General features: G+C 43.1%; 1 protein-coding gene and 1 long non-coding RNA gene across 2 annotated transcripts; one reads left to right on the top strand and one right to left on the bottom strand.

The window, feature by feature from the left end:
- Positions 1–1,600: 1,600 nt before the first annotated feature.
- LOC135513833 (uncharacterized) lies at positions 1,601–21,167 on the bottom strand. The gene is made up of 3 exons (XR_010451582.1): positions 20,979–21,167; positions 3,438–3,545; positions 1,601–3,334 (listed from the first exon to the last, which is right to left on the bottom strand). It is a non-coding gene; the product is annotated as an uncharacterized LOC135513833 (long non-coding RNA).
- LOC135513832 (serine/threonine-protein kinase NIM1-like) lies at positions 2,804–18,025 on the top strand. The gene is made up of 5 exons (XM_064936788.1): positions 2,804–3,166; positions 3,420–3,532; positions 14,815–14,936; positions 15,178–15,324; positions 16,182–18,025. The coding sequence occupies exons 1-5, from the start codon at positions 2,946–2,948 to the stop codon at positions 16,935–16,937; spliced, it is 1,359 nt and encodes a 452-aa protein (XP_064792860.1). The 5' UTR covers positions 2,804–2,945; the 3' UTR covers positions 16,938–18,025.
- Positions 21,168–21,186: the final 19 nt, after the last annotated feature.

The following is a 21,186-nucleotide window of genomic DNA, read 5'->3' as shown; positions in this document are numbered from 1 at the left end:
AGGTGTTCTGCTAGCGATGGGAAACAAGCCTATACACATTCTATATACACATGCCATTAACTTCTGAGGGCTAGGTGTTCTGCTTGCGATGGGAAACAAGCCTATACACATTCTATATACACATGCCATTAATTAACTTCTGAGGGCTAGGTGTTCTGCTAGCGATGGGAAACAAGCCTATACACATTCTATATACACATGCCATTAACTTCTGAGGGCTAGGTGTTCTGCTAGCGATGGGAAACAAGCCTATACACATTCTATATACACATGCCATTAACTTCTGAGGGCTAGGTGTTCTGCTAGCGATGGGAAACAAGCCTATACACATTCTATATACACATGCCATTAACTTCTTAGGGCTAGGTGTTCTGCTAGCGATGGGAAACAAGCCTATACACATTCTATATACACATGCCATTAACTTCTGAGGGTTAGGTGTTCTGCTAGCGATGGGAAACAAGCCTATACACATTCTATATACACATGCCATTAACCACGTAGAAGAAAGATGTTTTTTACAATTGAATTACAGGTAGCCCTTTTTCTTTTATTCCTGGCTTTATGTAAATATTAATCAAACGGAAATACACAATACATTTTCTCATGCTCTCTCTTGTCTCTTTGCAGTAGACATAATAAAATCGCAGTATCGAATCGCAATACATATAGAATTGTGAGAATCACAATACATAACAAATCAAATACATTTTTCACATGCGCCAAATACAACAGGTGTAGACTTTATCATGAAATGCTATCCTACGAGCCTTTTCCCAACAATTCAGAGATAAAAAGTAAGAACAATTAGCAAATAAGACAAAATAGTAACACAATAACATAACAATAATGAGGCAATATACATGCAGTACCAGTACCAAGTCAATGTGCAGGGGTATGAGGCAGTTGGGGTAATTGAGGTAATATGTCCATGTAGCACAGGAGGTTGGTGGCACCTTAATTGGGGAGGAAGGGCTCGTTGTAATGGCTGGAGAGGAAAGAGAGTAATGGTATCAAGTACATCAAACACATGGTCTCCATGTGTTCGATTCCATTACATTAGCTCCGTTCCAGCCATTATTATTAGCCGTCCTCCCCTCAGCAGCCTCCACTGACATTTAGGTAAGGGTAAAAGTGACTAGGCAATCATGATAGACAATAAACAGAATATCAGCAGAAAATAGTGAAAATAAAGAAAATCCCTTGAATGAGTAAGTGAGTCCAAACTTTTGACTGGTACTCTATGTACACATAAACAAACTAATTATGCACATGCACTTATACTGTTTTGTTTGCTCAAACAACCCACCCCTGCTCACACACATGATTAACAAAGCCGGGATTTAAAGATGTAGTAATTGTCTTCATTAATCCCTCAGTAAGTGTGTCAGAGCGAAGAGAGGAGAGAGTGGGAGAAAAGTTCATTATTCGACTGACTTCATTGTTCAAGAGAGGGACAACCTCATGGGGCATTTAAGGCAGTACCCCATGACAGTACCTTAACGTCAGTCATATCCCCTTACTCCATCCTCCCCCCTCCTTCCCCTGCCTCCCCACTATTCCCCCAAAAGTGGGCTATATATAGAATCAAAGAGCCAATTAAAATGCAGCAGCACTGATGTGAGGGCCAGTGGACTGAGAAACTGTTGCTCGCTCTCGAACAACTAACAGTCTTTATTAAGCCATCCTCTGTTTCAAGGAACTGTCAGGGGTTCACCTTGAGGTCATGATAGGGGCTGTACCAAATGTTTGATGTATTATAATAATTGATTATGCTTAACTTGTATTAATAGAAGGGGAGGGGGTAAAAGACACCTCCCTCCGTACATGTATAGGGTCCTAGACTACAGATTAACAATATATATATTCATTATAAAGGTTTAATATTGTTCCACAGTCTTTTCTAATCTCTGCCTCTTATAAAGAAACTATCTGAGAAATGTGTGACTGTGAGACAGAACTCTGCAGGGAGTGTAAGAGATAAGAGACTAGTCAGACATTCACTATAAATCAACTTGGACATTTACTGCTGAGCTTTTAGATAACACTAAAACTCTTGTTTATATAGCTGTGTAGGCATGATTTTGGTCTCATGAGTGGAAGGTAATGACGTAGGCAGTGACATCACTAAGTTATATGACTGTTAGAATAATAAAACAACTCGGACCCTTTTCTATTTTGCAGAACTTACTCGGAAACATGCGTGCTATGTTCCTGTTGTCATCTTCTGCCTGCAATTGCATAAATAAAGGTTTTTGAATGATTTAATTAAAGATATTGTCTGAATGCTAATTTCACCAATGAGCCAATGATTGACAAGGAACAAGTAACGAACCCCAAAAGAATGATATTGAGGAACAAGCTGTGCTTACAAACATTCTTGAGATACCTTCCTTGAACATACTTGAGCTACGGATCAAAAACCAACATCAACTGCCTTGGTTAAGGCAGTATTTTCATACTGCAGTCCATTGAAGGTCTGGAGAAAGAGACTAGTAGCCTGTTTTGGGTTGGACCCTGGCTGTGACCCCATTCACCCTAGGGGTTCTTCGGGAGAGTTGGGATATGCAAGAAACACATTTCCAATTCACACATGCATGAAATAGGACAAATATAAGCACCCACCAAATTATCATAAATTATTTCTTATCTGTCATTGTATGGACACTCGGTGAAGCAGCAAAGCTCTCTACATGGACCCTATGTATAAAGGTGAGATTCCCACATTTAACATGTTTTTGGTGCGATTGTGAATACAATACAAGACATTTGCATTTTGTAGCGCAGATAATGGGTTTGACAGGATGAATTGAACAGGGCTCTGGGAATTTCCCTCATCAGCACAACAAGTTATTGTCTGTGTCTTCATCCATAGGTGGTGCCTTGCACCAGAACCCCTTCCAGCCATGAGCTAAGCCTTCCCTATCCTAGGCATCCTGGGTAGGATGACGGCTGTGTGCCCCACTGGGGTGGGACCTGCTGGGGCTACAGTGGGGTGCTCCAGGGGGTCTGGGGTTTTGACTGGGAGCACAGCGGGTCAGGACAAGAGATACGCACGCTGGAGCCGCATGGAGAGCTCGGACATCACTACAAATGACCAGGGGGTCCCTGGCCACCGCATCACCCCCCTGGAGAGGCTAAACCTGGACATGTGCCAGGACGACAGGTAGGACAAGGATGACAGGTAGGGCCAGGACGACAGGTAGGGCCAGGACAACCGGTAGGAGCAGGATGACAGGTAGGAGAAGAATGACAGGTAGGAGAAGGACGACAGGTAGGAGCAGGATGACAGGTAGAGGAAGGATGACGGGTAGGAGCAGGATGACAACGCTCTCTAAGAAAAAAACATGAAAGAAGATGAATTACGACATGTATTGTTATTCTGGATCATTTGTAAGTGCTGTTTATTTTATTAACAGGGTGGTCCGTGAGCTTACCTTGGGCCGGCGTATCAGCTTCTACAAGGTCCGTGGAGAGATCGGCTGTGGAAACTTTTCCCACGTCAAACTGGGGATCCACGCCCTCACAAAAGGTAAGGAAGACACCTGCCAGGCAGGAAACACATTAACTGATATTTAACATAACACACACAGCCCTGCTATACTACAGATGCTCACCAAACCTTTGAATTATGCATTCATGGACAATAAAAAAGTGAAAAGATATGTAGGCCGCCTGGCCAATCTTCACTAAATATGCTGGCTTGAGTTAAATATTTATTGGAAAACCCAGCTCCTCTGCTGCAGCAAAATCTCAAAGCGTAGTGATGACTGACAAGCTGTTTTCATCAATGAGCTAATAATACATTTCCTTGGATAGCTGTTTGCTATTGAGCCAGTGGTTTGCCACTGGGCACAGACGTCATTTCAACATCTAGTTTTGATTTAGTTTTGGTTGAGTTGTCTACTAACGTGTATTCAATGTGAAATCAACAAAAAAAATCTACGGATTTGGGTTAAGAAGTTTAAAAAAATACTAAATTCCCTTATGTTGATAACTTTCCACATTGATTCCATGTCATAACATTGATTTTTTTAATGATGTGGAAACACTTGATTCAACCAGTTTTTGACCCAGTGGCCTGTAGTCTGAATCTGCCACAGAAAGTCAGCCTGTCTGACTGCTGCCCTGGAAAATATGGATTGATTAGAGATCTTGTGTTTGCCTAGCGATGGATGGAATTCCTGCCTGCTTCATCAAAGACTGAAGTGTGTTTTGTGTGTGTGCGTGTCACGACTTCCGCCGAAGTCAGTTCCTCTCCTTGTTCGGGCGGTGTTCGGTGGTCGATGTCACCGGTCTTCTAGCCATCACCGATCCACCTTTCATTTTCCCACACACTTGGTTTACATTCCCTCATTACTTGTCATGTATTTAAACCTCTGTTACCCCATGTCTGTGTATGAAATTGTTTGTTATATAGTGCTTGTGCACTTTGACTGGTTTGCGACGGGTTATTTTGTACCCATATTTTGTTGTTCTGTGTGCTGTTGGTTTTGCTTATTAAACTGCTCCGGTTAGTGCCCAGTTCTGCTCTCCTGCGCTTGACTTCCCTGAAGCCAGTCACGCACCCCTTACAGAATTTCACACCGAATATGGAGTCAGCAGGAGCTAACTACCCACAAAACTCATGTGGGCAAGACATACCTAAGTATGGTTCCCAATCAGAGACAACGATAGACAGCTGTCCCTGATTGGGAACCAATCACACCCTGGCCTAACCAAAATAGAAAATAAAAGCCTCTCTATGGTCAGGGCGTGACAGTACCCCCCCAAAGGTGCGGACTCTGGCCGCAAAACCTGACTCTCAAGGGGAGGGTCCGGGTGGGCCCTCTTTACGGCGGCGGCTCTCGTGAGGGACGGAGACCCCGCTCCACCTCTGGCTTGGCCCTCTTAGGTGGTGCCTCTGGAGCGGGGACCCTCGCAGCGGGCCCCGGACAGAAGGGCGACTCTGGCTGCTCCGGACAGGAGGGCAACTCTGGCAGCTCCGGACAGGTGTGCGACTCTGGCAGCTCCGGACAGGACACAGACACAGGACTCACCAGGCTGGGGAGACCTACTGGAGGTCTGGTCCATGGAGGAGGCACAGGATAGCCCGGGCTGTGGGGGAGCACTGGAGATCTGGTGCGTAGCCTTGATACCACTCTTCCAGGCTGAATGCCCACTCTAGCCCGGCACGTTCAGGGAGCTGGAACAGGCCGCACTGGGATCTCCTGGCGAGCTGGAGAAACCGTGCCTAGAGTCGGTGCTGGATATCCTGGCCCGAGGAGACGCACTGGAGGTCTGGAGAGCAGGGCTGGCACCATCCGTCCTGGCTGGATCCTCACCCTAGCCCGGCAGATGCGGGGAGCTGGAATGTAGCGCACCGGGCTAAGAACGCGTACTGGAGATCTGTAGAGCCAAGCTGGCACAAGACGTGCAGGGCTGGGGAGGCGCACAGGAGGCCTGGTGCATGGGGCTGGCACAGTCTTCACCAGACGGCTAGCACGCACCTCAGGACGAGTATGGAGAGCTGACTGAGGTGGCATCAAATCGAGGAGACGCTCCGTCGGGTGGATGTCGTGCCTCATGCACCAACACAGCAACTCTCTCATTACTCTCTCCTCCAATCTCCCCATCAACTCCTTCACTGTCTCTGCTTCGCTTCCTTCGCTTACCTCCAATTTCACCCTGGCTGGCTCTGGTTCCATCCTCGGCTCCGCCGACCGTCCCGTGTGCCCCCCCATTTTTTTATTGGGGCTGCCTCTCCTGGCCACGCTGCTTGGTCCTTTGGTGGTGGGTAGTTCTGTAACGGCTGTTCGAAGAAGAGGACCAAGGTGCAGCATGGTACGTGTTCATGATTTTTAATAAAACTGAACACTTGAACAAAAAATAACAAAGCGGCACAAACTAAACAGTTCTGTCTGGTGCAGACACACAAAACAGAAAATAACTACCTACAAAACCCATGTGGGCAAGAGCTACCTAAGAATGGTTCCCAATCAGAGACAACGATAGACAGCTGTCCCTGATGGAGAACCATACCCGGCCAACAACAAAGAAATACAAAAACATAGAAAAAGAACATAGAATGCCCACCCTAATCACACCCTTGCCTAACCAAAATAGAGAATAAAAGCCTCTCTATGGCCAGGACGTGACACAGTTCAACACATACAACAACACAGAGTTACACATGGAATAAACAAACATACAATCAATAATACAGTAATACACACGATGTCGCCAGTGTTGTGATTTCGATTCAACTAAATCGTTGGTCATATGAGTAATAGCCACATCCGGTTGTCAAGTCCACAGCTGTAAACAATGGAACCGGAAAAGTTGACTACGTTTCCCAAACTTGTGCCTATTGAATACAGATCGCTCCGTGATCAATTTGATTGTTTATTAACGTTTAGTAATACCTAAAGTTGGATTACAGAAGTAGTTTGAAGTGTTTTGTCAAAGTTTATAGGCAACTTTTTTAATTTTAAAAAACAACGTCGCGTTTAAAAAATGTGTTTTTCCTGGATCTGATGGTCTTCATAAATGGACATTTTGGGTACACAAGGACCGATTTAATCGAAAAAAGACCCAATTGTGATGTTTATGGGACATATAGGAGTGCCAACAAAGAATCTCGTCAAAGGTAATGAATGTTTTATATTTTATTTCTGCGCTTTGTGTAGCGCCGGCTACGCTAATTCCTTTGTTTACGTCCCCTTCTGGCATTTCGGCGTGTTGCCTGCTATCAGATAATAGCTACTCATGCTTTCGCCGAAAAGCATTTTACAAATCTGACTCGTTGGCTAGATTCACAACGAGTGTAGCTTGAATTGAGTACCCTGCATGTGAATTTTAATTAATGTTTGAGTTTTAACGAGTGCTATTAGCATTTGGCATAGCGCATTTACATTTATTGTTGGCAGGGGGTGCGGTTGCGTCCCGGGTGGGCCAGACAGGTTAACTAGCAGAGACTTGTAGATGACCTGGAGCCAGTGGGTTTGGCGACGAGTATGAAGCGAGGGACATCCAACGAGAGCGTACAGGTTGCAGTGGTGGGTAGTGTATGGGGCTTTGGTGACAAAACGGATGGCCCTGTGATAGACTGCATCCAATTTGTTGAGTAGGGTGTTGGAGGCTATTTTGTAAAAGACATCACCGAAGTCAAGGATCGGTAGGATGGTCAGTTTTACTAGGGTATGTTTGGCAGCATGAGTGAAGGATGCTTTGTGGCAAAATATGAAGCCGATTCTAGATTTCATTTTGGATTGGAGATGTTTAATGTGAGTCTGGAAGGAGAGTTTACAGTCTAACCAGACACCTAGATATTTGAGGTTGTCCACATATTCTAAGTCAGAACCGTCCAGAGTAGTGATGCTGGATGGGCGGGCAGGTGCGGGCAGCGATCAATTGAAGAGCATGGATTTAGTTTTACTTGCATTTAAGAGCAGTTGGAGGCCACGGAATGAGAGTTGGATGGCATTGAAGCTTCTCTGGAGGATAGTTAACACAGTGTCCAAAGAAGGCCCAGAGGTAATCAGAATGATGTCCTTTGCATAGAGGTGGATCAAATAATCACCAGCAGCAAGAGCGACATCATTGATGTATACAGAGCAAAGAGTCAGCCTGAGAATTGAACCCTGTGGCACCCCCAATGCTGATGGCAAATGCAACATGGACAACCAGGCCACTTCAACCAGAGAAAAATCTGCAGATACTCTCCATTGCATAGGCTTGCTACTAGCTATGTCAATCAGGGTCTGAACATTTCCCAGGATATTGAACAACATTCCACATCAACTGAATATGGAATACAAAAATGTCATTACCATAGTGACAGAATGAAAAAGAAGTTTGGAAAGTTTCAGTCACTTATTTTGTATTTTTTAAATTTAATTTAACCTTTAACTAGGCAAGTCAGTTAAGAACAAATTCTTATTTAGAATGCCGGCCTACCAAAAAGGCAAAAGGCCTCCAGCGAGCACGGGCTGGGATTAAAAAAAAAAATCATATAAATATAGGACTAAACACACATCACGACAAGAGAGACCGAAGACAACAACATAGCAAGGCAGCAATACATGACACCACAGCATTGTGGTAACACAACATGACAACAATATGGTAGCAGCACAAACATGGTACAAACATTATTGGGCACAGACAACAGCACAAAGTACAAGAAGGTAAAGACAACAATACATCACGCAAAGCAGCCACAACAGTCAGTAAGTGTCCATGATTGAGTCTTTGAATGAGGAGATTGAAATAAAATGGTCCAGTTTGAATGTTTGTTGCAGCTCTTTCCAGTTGCTAGCTGCAGCGAACTGAAAAGATCAGCAGCCCAAGGTTGTGTGTGCTTTGGGGACCTTTGACAGAATGTGACTGGCAGCACAGGTGTTGTATGTGGATGATGAGTGCTGCAGTAGATATCTCAGATAGGGTGGAGTGAGGCCAAAGAGGGTTTTTTAAATAAGCATCAACCAGTGGGTCTTGCGACGGGTATACAGAGATGATTAGTTTACAGAGAAGTATAGAGTGCAGTGATGTATCCAATAAGGAGCATTGGTGGCAAATCTGATGGCCGAATGGTAAAGAACATCTTTCCGCACCCTTACCTGCCAATCTATAAATGATGTCTCCGTAATCTAGCATGGGTTGGATGGTCGTCTGAATGGCGCCAGAAGAAATGGTAGCCATTTTACTGGCGCCTAACCAATTGTGCTATTATGTGTTATTTTTTTGCATTATTTGTTACTTATTTTGTACATAATGTTTCTGCCACCTTATCTTACAGCAAAAAATATCTTCTGGATATCAGGGCAGTGATCACTCACCTCGGATTAGACAAAGATTTTTTCTTCAACAAGCAGGACGCACAGGATGTAGTTCAGACACTCGACAAGGCCAAAATCCCTGTCATTGGGAAGAGAAAGAGACACAGGTATAGAGGACACAGGGCGGGGTGCCTCGTAAGGATTCGTCGACGGTGAGTGGGAAATCTGCCTTTACCATCAATATTACTTGTCAACGTACAATCATTGGACAATATATTAGACGAGGTACGATCACGAATATGCTAACAACGGGACATCAAAAACTGTAATATCTTATGTTTCACCGAATCATGACTGAATGACGACATGGAAAACATTCAGCTAGCAGCACAGGCTAGACAGAACAGCACACTCTGGTAAGACGAGGGTTGGCTGTCTGTGCATATTTGTTAACAACAGCTGGTGCACAAAATCTAAGGAAGTCTCTAGATTTTGCTCGCATGAAGTAGAGTATGTCATGATAAGCTGTAGACCACGCTATTTGCCAAGGGTTTTCATCATTTTTTTTGTTGATGTTTTTTTTACTACCACAGATGGACGCTGGCACTAAGACGGCTCTGAGTCAGCTGTATAAGGAAATAAGCAAACAGGAAACTGCTCACCCAGAGGCGACGCTCCTTTTGGCCGGGGACTTTAATGCCTGGGAAACTTAAATCAGTTTTACCTCATTTCTATCAGTATGTTAAATGCGCAACCAGAGGGAAAGAAATTCTAGATCACCTTTACTCCACACACAAAGACGCGTACTAAGCTCTCCCTTGCCCTCCATTTGGCAAATCTGACAATAATTCTATCCTCCTGATTCCTGCAAAAAATGAAAGCAGGAAGCACTAGTGACTCAGTCTATAAAAAAGTGATCCGATGAAGCAGATGCTAAACTACAGGACTGTTTTGCTAGCGCAGACTGGAATATGTTAAAGGATTTTTCCAATGGCATGGAGGAGTACACCACTCAGTCACTGGCTTTATCAATAAGTACATCGAGGACGTTGTCCCCACAGTGACTGTACGTACATACCCCAACCAGAAGCCATGGATTACAGGGTAGAGGGTATAGCTGCCACTTTCAATATGTGTCACTCTAACCTGGAAGCTTATAAGAAATCCTGCTATACCCTCCAATGATCCAACAAACAGGCAAAGCGCCAATACTGGACTAAGATTGAATGGTACTACACCGAATCCGACGCTCGTTGGATGTGGTAGGGCCTGCAAACTATTTCAGACTACAAAGGGAAGCATGGCCGTGAGCTGCCCAGTGACACGAGCCTAACAGATGAGCTAAATCACTTCTATGCTCGCTTCGAGGCAAGCAACACTGAGGCATGCATGAGAGCATCAGCTGTTCTGGACGACTGTGTGATCACGCTCTCCGAAGTGAGTAAGATCTTTAAACAAGTCAACATTCACAAGGCCGCTGGGCCAGACGTATAACCAGGACATGTGCTCCGGGCATGTGCTGACCAACTGGCAAGTGTCTTCACTGATATTTTCAACATGTCCCTGATTGAATCTGTAATACCAACATGCTTCAGGCAGACCACCATAGTCCCTGTGCCCAAGAGCACTAAGGTAACCTGCATGAATGACTACAGACCCGTAGCACTCACGTCCATAGCCATGAAGTGCTTTGAAAGGTAGGTAATTGCCCACATTAACATCATTATCCCAGAAACCCTAGACCCACTCCAGTTTGCATTCCGCTCAAACAGATCCACAGATGATGCAATCTCTATTGCACTCCACACGGCCCTTTCCCACCTGGACAAAAAACACCTATGTGAGAATGCTATTCATTGACTACAGCTCAGTGTTCAACACTATAGTGCCCTCAAAGCTCAGCACTATGCTAAGGATCCTGGGATTAAACACCCCCTTCTGCAACTGGATCCTGGACTTCCTGACGAGCCGCCCTCAGGTGGTGAGGGTAGGTAGCAACACATCTGCCACGCTGATCCTCAACACTGGAGCCCCTCAGGGGTGCATGCTCAGTCCCCTCCTGTACTCCCTGTTCACCCACGACTACATGGCCAGGCACGACTCCAACACCATCATTACGTTTGCAGACGACACAACAGTGGTAGGCCTGATCACCGACAACGACGAGACAGCCAATAGCGAGGAGGTCAGAGACCTGGTGGGTGGTGCCAGAATAGCAACCTTTCCCTCAAAGTAATCAAGACAAAGGATATGATTGTGGACTACAGGACAAGGAGGACCCAGCACGCCCCCATTCTTATCGACGGGGCTGTAGTGGAGCAGGGTGAGAGCTTAAAGTTCCTTGGTGTCCACATTACCAACCAACTAGAATGGTCCAAACACACCAAGACAGTCGTGAAGAGGGGACAACAAAATATATTCCCCCTCAGGAGACTGAAAAGATTTGGCATGGGTGCCCCTGCACATTGACTCTGTACCGGTACCACCTGTATATAGCCTCGCTATTGTTATTTTCACTGTCATTTAAACATTTATTGTTGTTGTTTTCTTTACTTATCTATTGCTTCCGTAATACCTATTTTTTACTTAACAATTGCACTGTTATTGCACTGTTGGTTAGGGCTTGTAAGTAAGCATGTCACTGTAAGGTCTACACCTGTTGTATTCTGCGCATGTGACAAATAAACTTTGATTTGATTTTATCTGAATCTGGGTTAGTTTGGCAGCTGGGGTAAAAAAGGTGCGATTCCGATAGAGGAAACCAAGTCTAGATATAACTTTAGCCTGCATCATTGATATGTGCTGAGAGAAGGACACTGTACCATCTAGCCATACTCCCAAGTACTTGTATGAGGTGACTACCTCAAGCTCTAAACCCTCAGAGGTAGTAATCACACCTGTGGGGAGAGGGGCATTCTTCATACCAAACCATAGGACCTTTATTTTGGAGGTGTTCAGAACAAGGTTACGAGTAGAGAAAGCTAGTTGGACTCGAAGGAAGCTTTGTTGTAGTGCATATATCCCGTTGACGCGAGGCGTTCCTCTCGGGGAACGCCATCTCCCCCCGTTCAGGGGAACGGTGGCGCATGGAATGCAAAAATATTCTTAGAAATATTTAACCTCCACACATTAACAAGTCCAATAGCTCAAATGAAAGATAAACACCTTGTTCATCTACCCAGCGAGTCAGATTTCTAAAATGTTTTACGGCGAAAACATAGCACATATTTATGTCAAACCACCACAAAGACACAAACGATATGCAGCCATTTTATCAAACAAAAGATGCCATCACAAACGCAGGATTAAAATAAAAATCATTCACTAACCTTTTGAAAATCTTCATCAGATGACAGTAATATGACATGTTACACAGTACATTTATGTTTTTTTCAATAATATGCAATTTATATCCATAAATCTCCGTTTACATTGACGCCATGTTCAAAAAATGCTAAAAAAAATGTCCGGAGAAATTATAGAAAGCTCCGCCAGATAACGCCAGATAACAGAAATACACATCATAAACTTTGACTAAATATACATGTTCTACATATAGTTAACACAATATCCGGACTGTATCATCTGCATATAAATGGATGAAAGAGCTTCTTACTGCCTGAGCTATGTTGTTGATTGAAACTGAGAAGAGCGTGGGGCCTAGGATTGAGCCTTAGGTTACTCCCTTGGTGACAGACAGTAGCTGAGACAGCAGATTTTCTGACTTTATACACGGCACTCTTTGAGAGACGTAGTTAGCAAACCAGGGCAAAGACCCCCCAGAGACACCAATACTCCTTAGCCAGCCCACAAGAATGGAATGGTCTACCATATCAAAAGCTTTGGCCAAGTCAATAAAAATAGCAGCACAACATTGTTTAGAATCAATGGCAATGGTGACATCATTGAGGACCTTTAAGGTTTCCATAACCTGAACGGAAACCAGATTGCACACCAGAGAGAATACTATAGACATCAAGAAAGCCAGTCAATTGATTATTGACAAGTTTTTCCAATACTTGATAAACAGGGCAAAATAGAAAGGGGCCTATAACAGTTAGGATCAGCTTGATCTCCCCTATAAATTATTGATGAACCGTGGCTGCCTTCCAAGCAATGGGAACCTCCCCATAAAGGAGAGACAGGTTAAACAGTTCGGAGATAGGCTTGGAGATGATATTGGCAGCAACCTTAAAGAAGAAAGGGTCTAAACCATCTGGCCCAGATGTTTTTTTAGGGTCAAGATTCAGGAGCTCCTTTAGCACCTCGGACTTAGTGACTGCCTGCAGGGAGAAACTTTGTAGCGGGGCAGGGGAAAAAGAGGGAGAAGCATCGGTTGATAGTTGCAGTAGAAGGGGTGGGAGATGAGGAAATGTTGGACAAGCAAGGAGGCATGGCTGAGTCAAATAGGAATCCTGACTTCATGAAGTGGTGATTAAAGAGCTTAGCAATGTGCTTCTTGTCAGTAACAACCACATCATCAACATTAAGGGACATGGGCAGCTGTGAGGAGGGTTTATTCTTCAGGTCTTTAACCATTTTTCTAAACTTCTTGGGGTTAGACCCACAGAGAGGGAACTGCTCCTTAAAGTAACTAGCTTTGGCCTTCCGGATAGCCTGAGTGCACTTATTTCTCACTTGCCTGAACGAGAGCCTGTCAGCCAGAGTATGCGTGTGCCGAGAGGGGATCAAGCTGATTCTATACCATTTTACAGAAGCCAGTTCATGAACGAAGGCTTTCTCATTCAAGTTTTTTATCAAGCGTCTATAACAAATCAGGACAGTTTCACTGAGCAGCCATTACGAACACAGGCTAAAACAGTGAGCACTATGGTCATTACAGAAAACACCAGACTGATATATATCAGGATTATTTGTGAGGATAACATCACAGGCTCCCGAGTGGTGCAGTGGTCAGAGGCACTGCATCTCAGTACCTAGAGGTAGGTGTCACTACAGTACCTGGTTTGAATCCAGACTGTATCACATTGGGCTGTGATTGTGAGTCCCATAGGGCAGCGTACACTTGGCCTGGGTTCTTAACTGGCTTGCCTGGTTAAATCAAAAAAGGAGATTAAAACCTTTGGAGTTATATCTTGTGGGATTGGTAATAATCTGAGAAAGATTTTAGGGCGTCCCATTGCTCTAGGACTTGGTCAGGTGGTTTAAGCATGTCCCAGTTTAGGTTGTCTAGCAGGACAAATTCAGACTTAGTGTAAGGGGCCAGGAGAGAGCTTAAGGCGGGTAGGGTACAGACCAGAACTGATGGAGGATGATGGCACCCAGCAACAGTCAACAAAGAGCTATTTGAAAGTTTAATGCTTAAAAAGAGCAAATTAAATTGTTTGAGGACAGACTTGGTGGAGATAACCAAGCACTGAAGCTGATCCTTGGTAAAGATTGCCACCTTTGGAAGATCTGTCTTGCCGAAAAAGTTTATAACCAGAAAGGTTCAAATCAGTATTCAAAACACTCTACCACGTCTCAGTAATGACCAACACATCTGGATTGGAGCTGTGAACCCACACTTTCAATTGATGCATTTTAGGTAATAAGCTTCTAGTGTTATAACATGCAGAAAACCCAGGTTTTTACGAGAGCAAAAATCAGTGAAGCAGATATGATAACAAGTCAGAATTGGGGCTAGCAACAGTAGATGGGCCAGGGTGTACATGCACATTTCCAGATATCATCAACAGTAATATTATGACGTGTTTATTTATGTTGGGCTTGAAATGTTATAGAATGGACATGTTTTATCAGCCACATAGCTTGCTCATGCATAGAGATATATAAATATGAAGTGTGTTGACATCCACCAAATATTGCACCGTTTTATCTATAGAGAATAAAACACCATAAGCTAAAACAGGAATATCTCTTTATTTTTGCCTAACTCTTCTCTCAACGTCTGCCTTTTATTTCTACATTCTATGTTGACCTCAGGTATATAAGAAAGGCTTAACGCTGACCCCAGGGAGAGTAGCTGCTGCATCAGGAACAGCTAATGGGAATCCTAATAAATAAATTAACATTTCCCTTTGTCCTCCCTCAGACAAGGTGGCCATTAAAATCCTGGATAAGACCAAGCTGGACCAAAAGACCCAGAGGTTACTATCCAGAGAGATATCCAGCATGGAGAGACTGCAACACCCCAACATCATACGCCTTTACGAGGTGGGTCACACGCACGCGCGCGCACGCACGCACGCACACACACACACACACACACACACACAGCCTCCCAGGCCTTGTTAAACATCTATTACTGATAAGTAATGAGTTACACAAAGCATGGTCAGAAACTAATGTCATCAGTGCAGTGCACTATTAAACAGAGTAGTGTAATTAAACAGAGTAGTGTAATTATCAGTAGATGCCTTGACCATCCTCTCTGTTTCTTCCTGGTGGGTGGCAGGTGGTGGAGACATTGTCACGGTTACATCTGGTGATGGAGTATGCAGGCGGAGGCGAGCTCTACACCAAGATCAGCTCAGAGGGGAAACTGTCCGACATAGACAGCAAGATCGTCTTCTCTCAGATCCTCTCAGCTGTCAAACACATGGTATTTTCCTGGCCCAGGGCTACAGTCCTGCTCACATACGCTTTAATATAGCTTATTATGTGTCCATACTGTATGTGTTTGAGTCAGTAATATCTCAAGGCTTCCTGACCTCATTTGCTTTCTTTGAAACGTGTGTCATCATTTCCCAAATAAATATTATGCTGGGGTCAGACGAACAATTCAGACTCCACATCCGTAGATGAAATGTGCTTAAAAACATTGTCTATTTTCTGTGGTGCAACATTTAATGCAGTGGAGGCTGCTGAGGGGAGATCGGCTCATGATAATGGCTGGAACGGCGCAAATGGTAAAGCATCAAACACCTGGAAACCACGTGTTTGATACCATTCCACTGATTACGCTCCAGTTATTACCACAAACCTGTTGTCACGACTGCCACCGAAGTTGGTTCCTCTCCTTGTTCGTGCGGCGTTTGGCGTTCGGCATCACCGGTCTTCTAGCCATTGTCAATCCACTTTTAATTTTCCATTTGTTTTGTCTTGTTTTCCTACACACCTGGTTTTCATTTCCCTCATTAATTGTTGTGTATTTAACCCTCTGTTCCCCCCATGTCTTTGTGTGGAATTGTTTGTTGTAAGTGCTTGTGCACATGTTAACTGGTGGGCGTCGAGTTTTGTACCCATGTTATCTATTTCTTTATGCCATTGGTTTTGCGATTAAACTGTTCCGGCTATTACCTCGTTCTGCTCTCCTGCGCCTGACTTCCCTGCCACCGGTTACGCACCCCTTACACCTGTCACCAACCTCCTGTGATTGAATGTCATTTAAAGAGTCTGAGATGTATTTACAGTATATACCGGTGTATTAACCAGATACATCTTTGACCTGCCCCACAGCATGACAACAGCATCATCCACCGTGACTTGAAGGCAGAGAACGTCTTCTACACCTGCAGCACCTGTGTCAAGGTGGGAGACTTCGGATTCAGCACGCTAAGCCGCCGCGACGAGACTCTCAACACCTTCTGTGGCTCCCCACCCTACGCCGCGCCAGAGCTCTTCCGGGACGAACACTATCTGGGCATCTTCGTAGACATCTGGGCCCTGGGCGTCATGCTGTTCTTCATGGTGACAGGAAGCATGCCCTTCAGGGCGGACACGGTTGCCAAGTTGAAGCGCTGTATCCTGGAGGGGGCCTATGTGCTGCCCTCCTGGATACTGGAGCCCTGCCAGAGGCTGATCAGAGGCATCCTCCAGCCTCAGCCCTCAGATCGCTGCAGTGTAGAGCAGATAATGGGCTGTGAGTGGCTGCTGAGTGTAGACTTCCCCCGGGCCATGGAGCCCTTTAAACTGGACCCGTCCTATCTGGCCGAGAGCACACCTTCAGAGTTGGAGGAGGATGAGGCTGAGGTGAGGGGGGCACTGGAGACACTAGGGATCACCACGGAGCATATCTTGAATAATCAGGGGAAGGACTGTAGGAGTTCTATAACAGGTGTTTATAGGATTCTGTTGCACCGTGCGCACAAGCGGCGGGTAGTGGAGAGCATGCCTGCGGTTACGCATGTGGTCGGGGCCAGAGTGAGTAAAAAGGACCGGCTAAAGGCGTACCGCAGCTTACGGCACACCTCCAAGCTCTGTGTGATTCTGTGATGAAAAGCCTTTACTCCTATAGTTGAACTTTATTGTATTTTTTGTCAAACGATTAGAATGTATGTTACTGTGAATGAGGAATGAGATGGTGAATTTTAAATCAGTTTGATTTCTGCCTTGAATGTTGATCGGCAAAACGTTCATCGCAGATACACTAAGAAAAAAATATATAAAAAGAAAAAAAAAGTATTAAAATTGAGATTCAAGTGAGTATTTGTCTTTGTGAGAATATACTTTAGCCTGGGTGCCAGTCTTTCCCTAATTTATCTCACCAGAAAAGGTAAACATGTAACATATGGTTATCCAGCAGACATTTTTCTCCAAAGGAACCTGGGCGATTCCAGCATTATGTTCATAATACTTGCTCACAAAAGCACAACTTAAATGTCTCACAGAATGGACAAACTAAATATAAATACAATTTTGATGTGTGTGTCTATAGTACCCACCAGGGGGAATGTAATCCCCCCAAAATTGACTTCTAAATATTAACATGTTGGAGAAATAAAGCAAATAAGAAGTGTTCTGGATGTTACATGAAATGCACAACCCACTGGGTACAGACATCAATTCAACATTTATTCCATGTTGGTTTAAAACCATTTCTTTGAAATGATGTGGAAACAACATTGATTCAACCAGTGTGTGCCCAGTGGTAAGCTTATTGGAAAGATTAAACACATTAGCAAAATGATGTGAGTTTGTAAGTCTTCTGTCAAAACATGGATGGCCATTTTGAAGGAAAGGTTTGGCTGAACATAAAAACAATAATTTTTAAAAGATTGCAATTTTCATGATTACCTTAGGGTGGAAAACTTATCATTATGGATGTTACAGAGTCTGAAGAAGACATTCAAATCTTAAAGATTTCTTGATCAAAATCTATCCCAACACATTTGTTGTCATTTGGAATGTTTTTAAAATGTCAGCAGAAGGCATAGTACATTGGGATTGCGTAATTACAGGTAGCTTGAATAGTATAGGCAGCACCACACCCTAAAGGTAATTATTTTAAGGTAGTTTAAAATAATTACCTTTCTGGTAATTGTGTATATATATATATTATATATATATACAGTACCAACCAAAAGTTTGGACACGCCTACTCATTCCAGGGTTTTTCTTTAGTTTGACTATTTTCTACATTGTAGAATTATCATGAAAACTATTAAATAACATATACGTATTGACTCATGTCGTAACTTAAAACAATTTTAACAAATCAAAATATATTTTATATTTGAGATTCTTCAAAGTAGCCGCCATTTGCCTTGATGACTGTTTTGCACACTCTTGGCATTCTCTCAACTAGCTTCATGAGGTAGTCACTTGGAATGCATTTCAATTAACAGCTGTGCCTTGTTTAAAGTGAATTTGTGGAATATCTTTCCTTCTTAATGTGTTTGAGCCAATCAGTTGTGTTGTGAGAAGGTAGAGGTGGTATACAGAAGATAGCCCTATTTGGTAAAAGACCAAGTCCATTATGGCAAGAACAGCTCAAATAAGCAAAGAGAAACGACCGTCCAAGGTCAGTCAATCTGGGAAGGTTTTTTCAAGTGCAGTCTCAAAAACCATCAAGCGCTATGATGAAACTGTCTCTCATGAGGACCGCCACAGAAAAGAAAGACCCAGAGTTACCGCTGCTGCAGAGGATACGTTCATTAGAGTTACCAGGCTCAGAAATTGCAGCCCAACTAAATGCTTCACGGAGTTCAAGTAACAGACACATCTCAACATCAACTGTTCAGAGGATACTGCATGAATCAGGCCTTCATGCTTGAATTGATGCAAAGAAACCACTACTAAAGGACACCAATAATAAGAAGAGACTTGCTTAGGCCAAGAAACACGAGCAATGGACATTAGACCGGTGGAAATATGTCCTTTCATCTGATGAGTCAAAATTTGAGAGTTTTGGTTCCAACCGCCGTGTCTTTCTGAGTAGGTGAACGGATGATCTCTGCGTGTGTGGTTCCCACCGTGAAGCATGGAGGAGGAGGTGGTATGATGTGGGGGTGCTTTGCTGGTGACACTGTCATGATTTATTTAGAATTCAAGGCACACTTAACCAGCATGGCTACCACAGCATTCTGTAGCGATACACCATCCTATCTGGTTTGCGCTTAGTGGGACTATCATTTGTTTTTCTACAGGACAATGACCCAACACACCTCCAGGCTGAGTAAGGGTTATTTGACCAAGAAGGAGCGTGATGGAGTGCTGCATCAGATGACCTGGCCTCCACAATCACCCGACCTCAACCCAATTGAGATGGTTTAGGATGAGTTGGACCACAGAGTGAATGAAAAACAGCAAACAAGTGCTCAGTATATGTGGGAACTCCTTCAAGACTTTTAGAAAAGCATTCCAGGTCAAGCTGGTTGAGAGAATGCCAAGAGTGTGCAAAGCTGTCAACAAGGCTACATTGGCTACATTGAAGAATTTCAAATATAAAATATATTTTGATATGTTTAACACTTTTTGGTTACTACGTGATTCCATATCTGTCCAAACTTTTGACTGGTACTATATATATATATATATATATATATATATATATATATATATATATATATATATATATACACACACTACTGGTCAAAAGCTTTAGAACACCTACATTAGGTTACTACCTAATTCCATATGTGTTATTTCATAGTTTTGATGTCTTCACTATTATTCAACAACGTAGAAAATAGTAAAAATAAAGAAAATCCCTAGAATGAGTTGATGTTTTTGACCAGTAGTGCATATCAAAAGTAACCTTTACCAGTTGAATGTAGAATATTTTCTGAAATATTGCAATACAATATGCAAATGTAACAATATACATGTGCCAATCCACTTTTCTGAACACTTGATAAAGTAAGTATTTTTAGGTGACTTTCATTTGAAAAAGACACTTCAAGACTATTCATAGATTTTTGCTAAATACTTCTCATCTTTCTATCTAGAAAACAGTACTGAAATGTATGAGAAATGCACTTTAGAATATATTTTCAGAGAGAATCTTAGCTAGAACACATCATTTTCAAGATAATTTTCGACAACGATTGCTTCAGTAAAAATCTGTGGGATATGCACAAGCTTCTGAAGCTAAGACAATGTACATCAATATTCATCACATCCACAACAGTTACGTATATCACATAATGCTAAAAAAGGATACTGACAATGATGCAGCAATCAACCCCATAAATCTGATGCTGCAATTTCATAAATATATATTTTTACTTAACTAGGCAAGTCAGTTAAGAACCAACTCTTATTTACAATGATAGGCTACCCCAGCCAAACCCAGACTCCCAATCACAGACAGATGTCATACAGCCTGGATTTGAATCAGGGACGGTAGTTACACCTCTTACACTGAGATACAGTGCCTAAGACCACTGCGCCTATCGGTAGCCCAATCACTACATGAAGTGACTGAGCCTTGGTAACCCAGATGTAGCATTGTTGAATGCAGAGAGTCCAAGCGAATGAGAATGAAGAATGTGATGATTTCTGTCTTGAATGTTCTATTGCACTTTTCCATGCCTTTGTTTGTCTATCCAGTTACATTAAGCCAGCACCATGACTCAATAGAAAATGTGATCTTCTATTTCATAAATGCATGTCAATATAATGCTTTGTACTCATTTTCCAGGAATCATGATATAGCCTGAGTGCCGGTCTGTTTGCGCTAAAATGCTTTGGCTTGACGATGAATAATGTAGTTGCCAAGAGCACAAACAGATCTGGGACCAGGCTAGAGAACTCCAGGTCAATGGTTGAAATTAACACATTGGCCTATTGGGTTGAAAGTTACTTCGTATACCATACCTGTCAACTCCAAGGATTAGATTTTTTTATTGTCATTATGCCATATTGTTGCCCTATATGTCTTGTTAAAATATTAAATACATTTATGAAATGCTACGTTTGTTCTCTTGTAATGTTTTGATAAACATTACTTGTGTTTTTTTACTAAACCTTTTGTATTTTGTAAAGATCATCTGGGGTTAATGGGTTTATATTATGGAAAATAAAGATACGTACCGAGATAAGAAACGACCCTTGTCTTACTTTCACTTTAATAACCACAACAGGTCTTAGTCGAATTATGTCCGCTGTAACCTGTGAATGAAACTGAGGAGGACATGAAGTGTAAGCCTAATTTGTATGCCCTCTTCACACATTTCAATATTTTCTGAAGAAACTAAAATGTCGAACATGAGAAATGGCATTGTGTCATATCAACATCAAC

The sequence above is a fragment of the Oncorhynchus masou genome, chromosome 25 (genome assembly GCF_036934945.1).
Source record: "Oncorhynchus masou masou isolate Uvic2021 chromosome 25, UVic_Omas_1.1, whole genome shotgun sequence".
In the NCBI taxonomy this organism is placed as follows: Eukaryota; Metazoa; Chordata; class Actinopteri; order Salmoniformes; family Salmonidae; genus Oncorhynchus; species Oncorhynchus masou.
The sequence above is the reverse complement of the archived record's forward strand: the minus strand, read 5'-3'. Positions and strand labels throughout refer to the sequence as shown.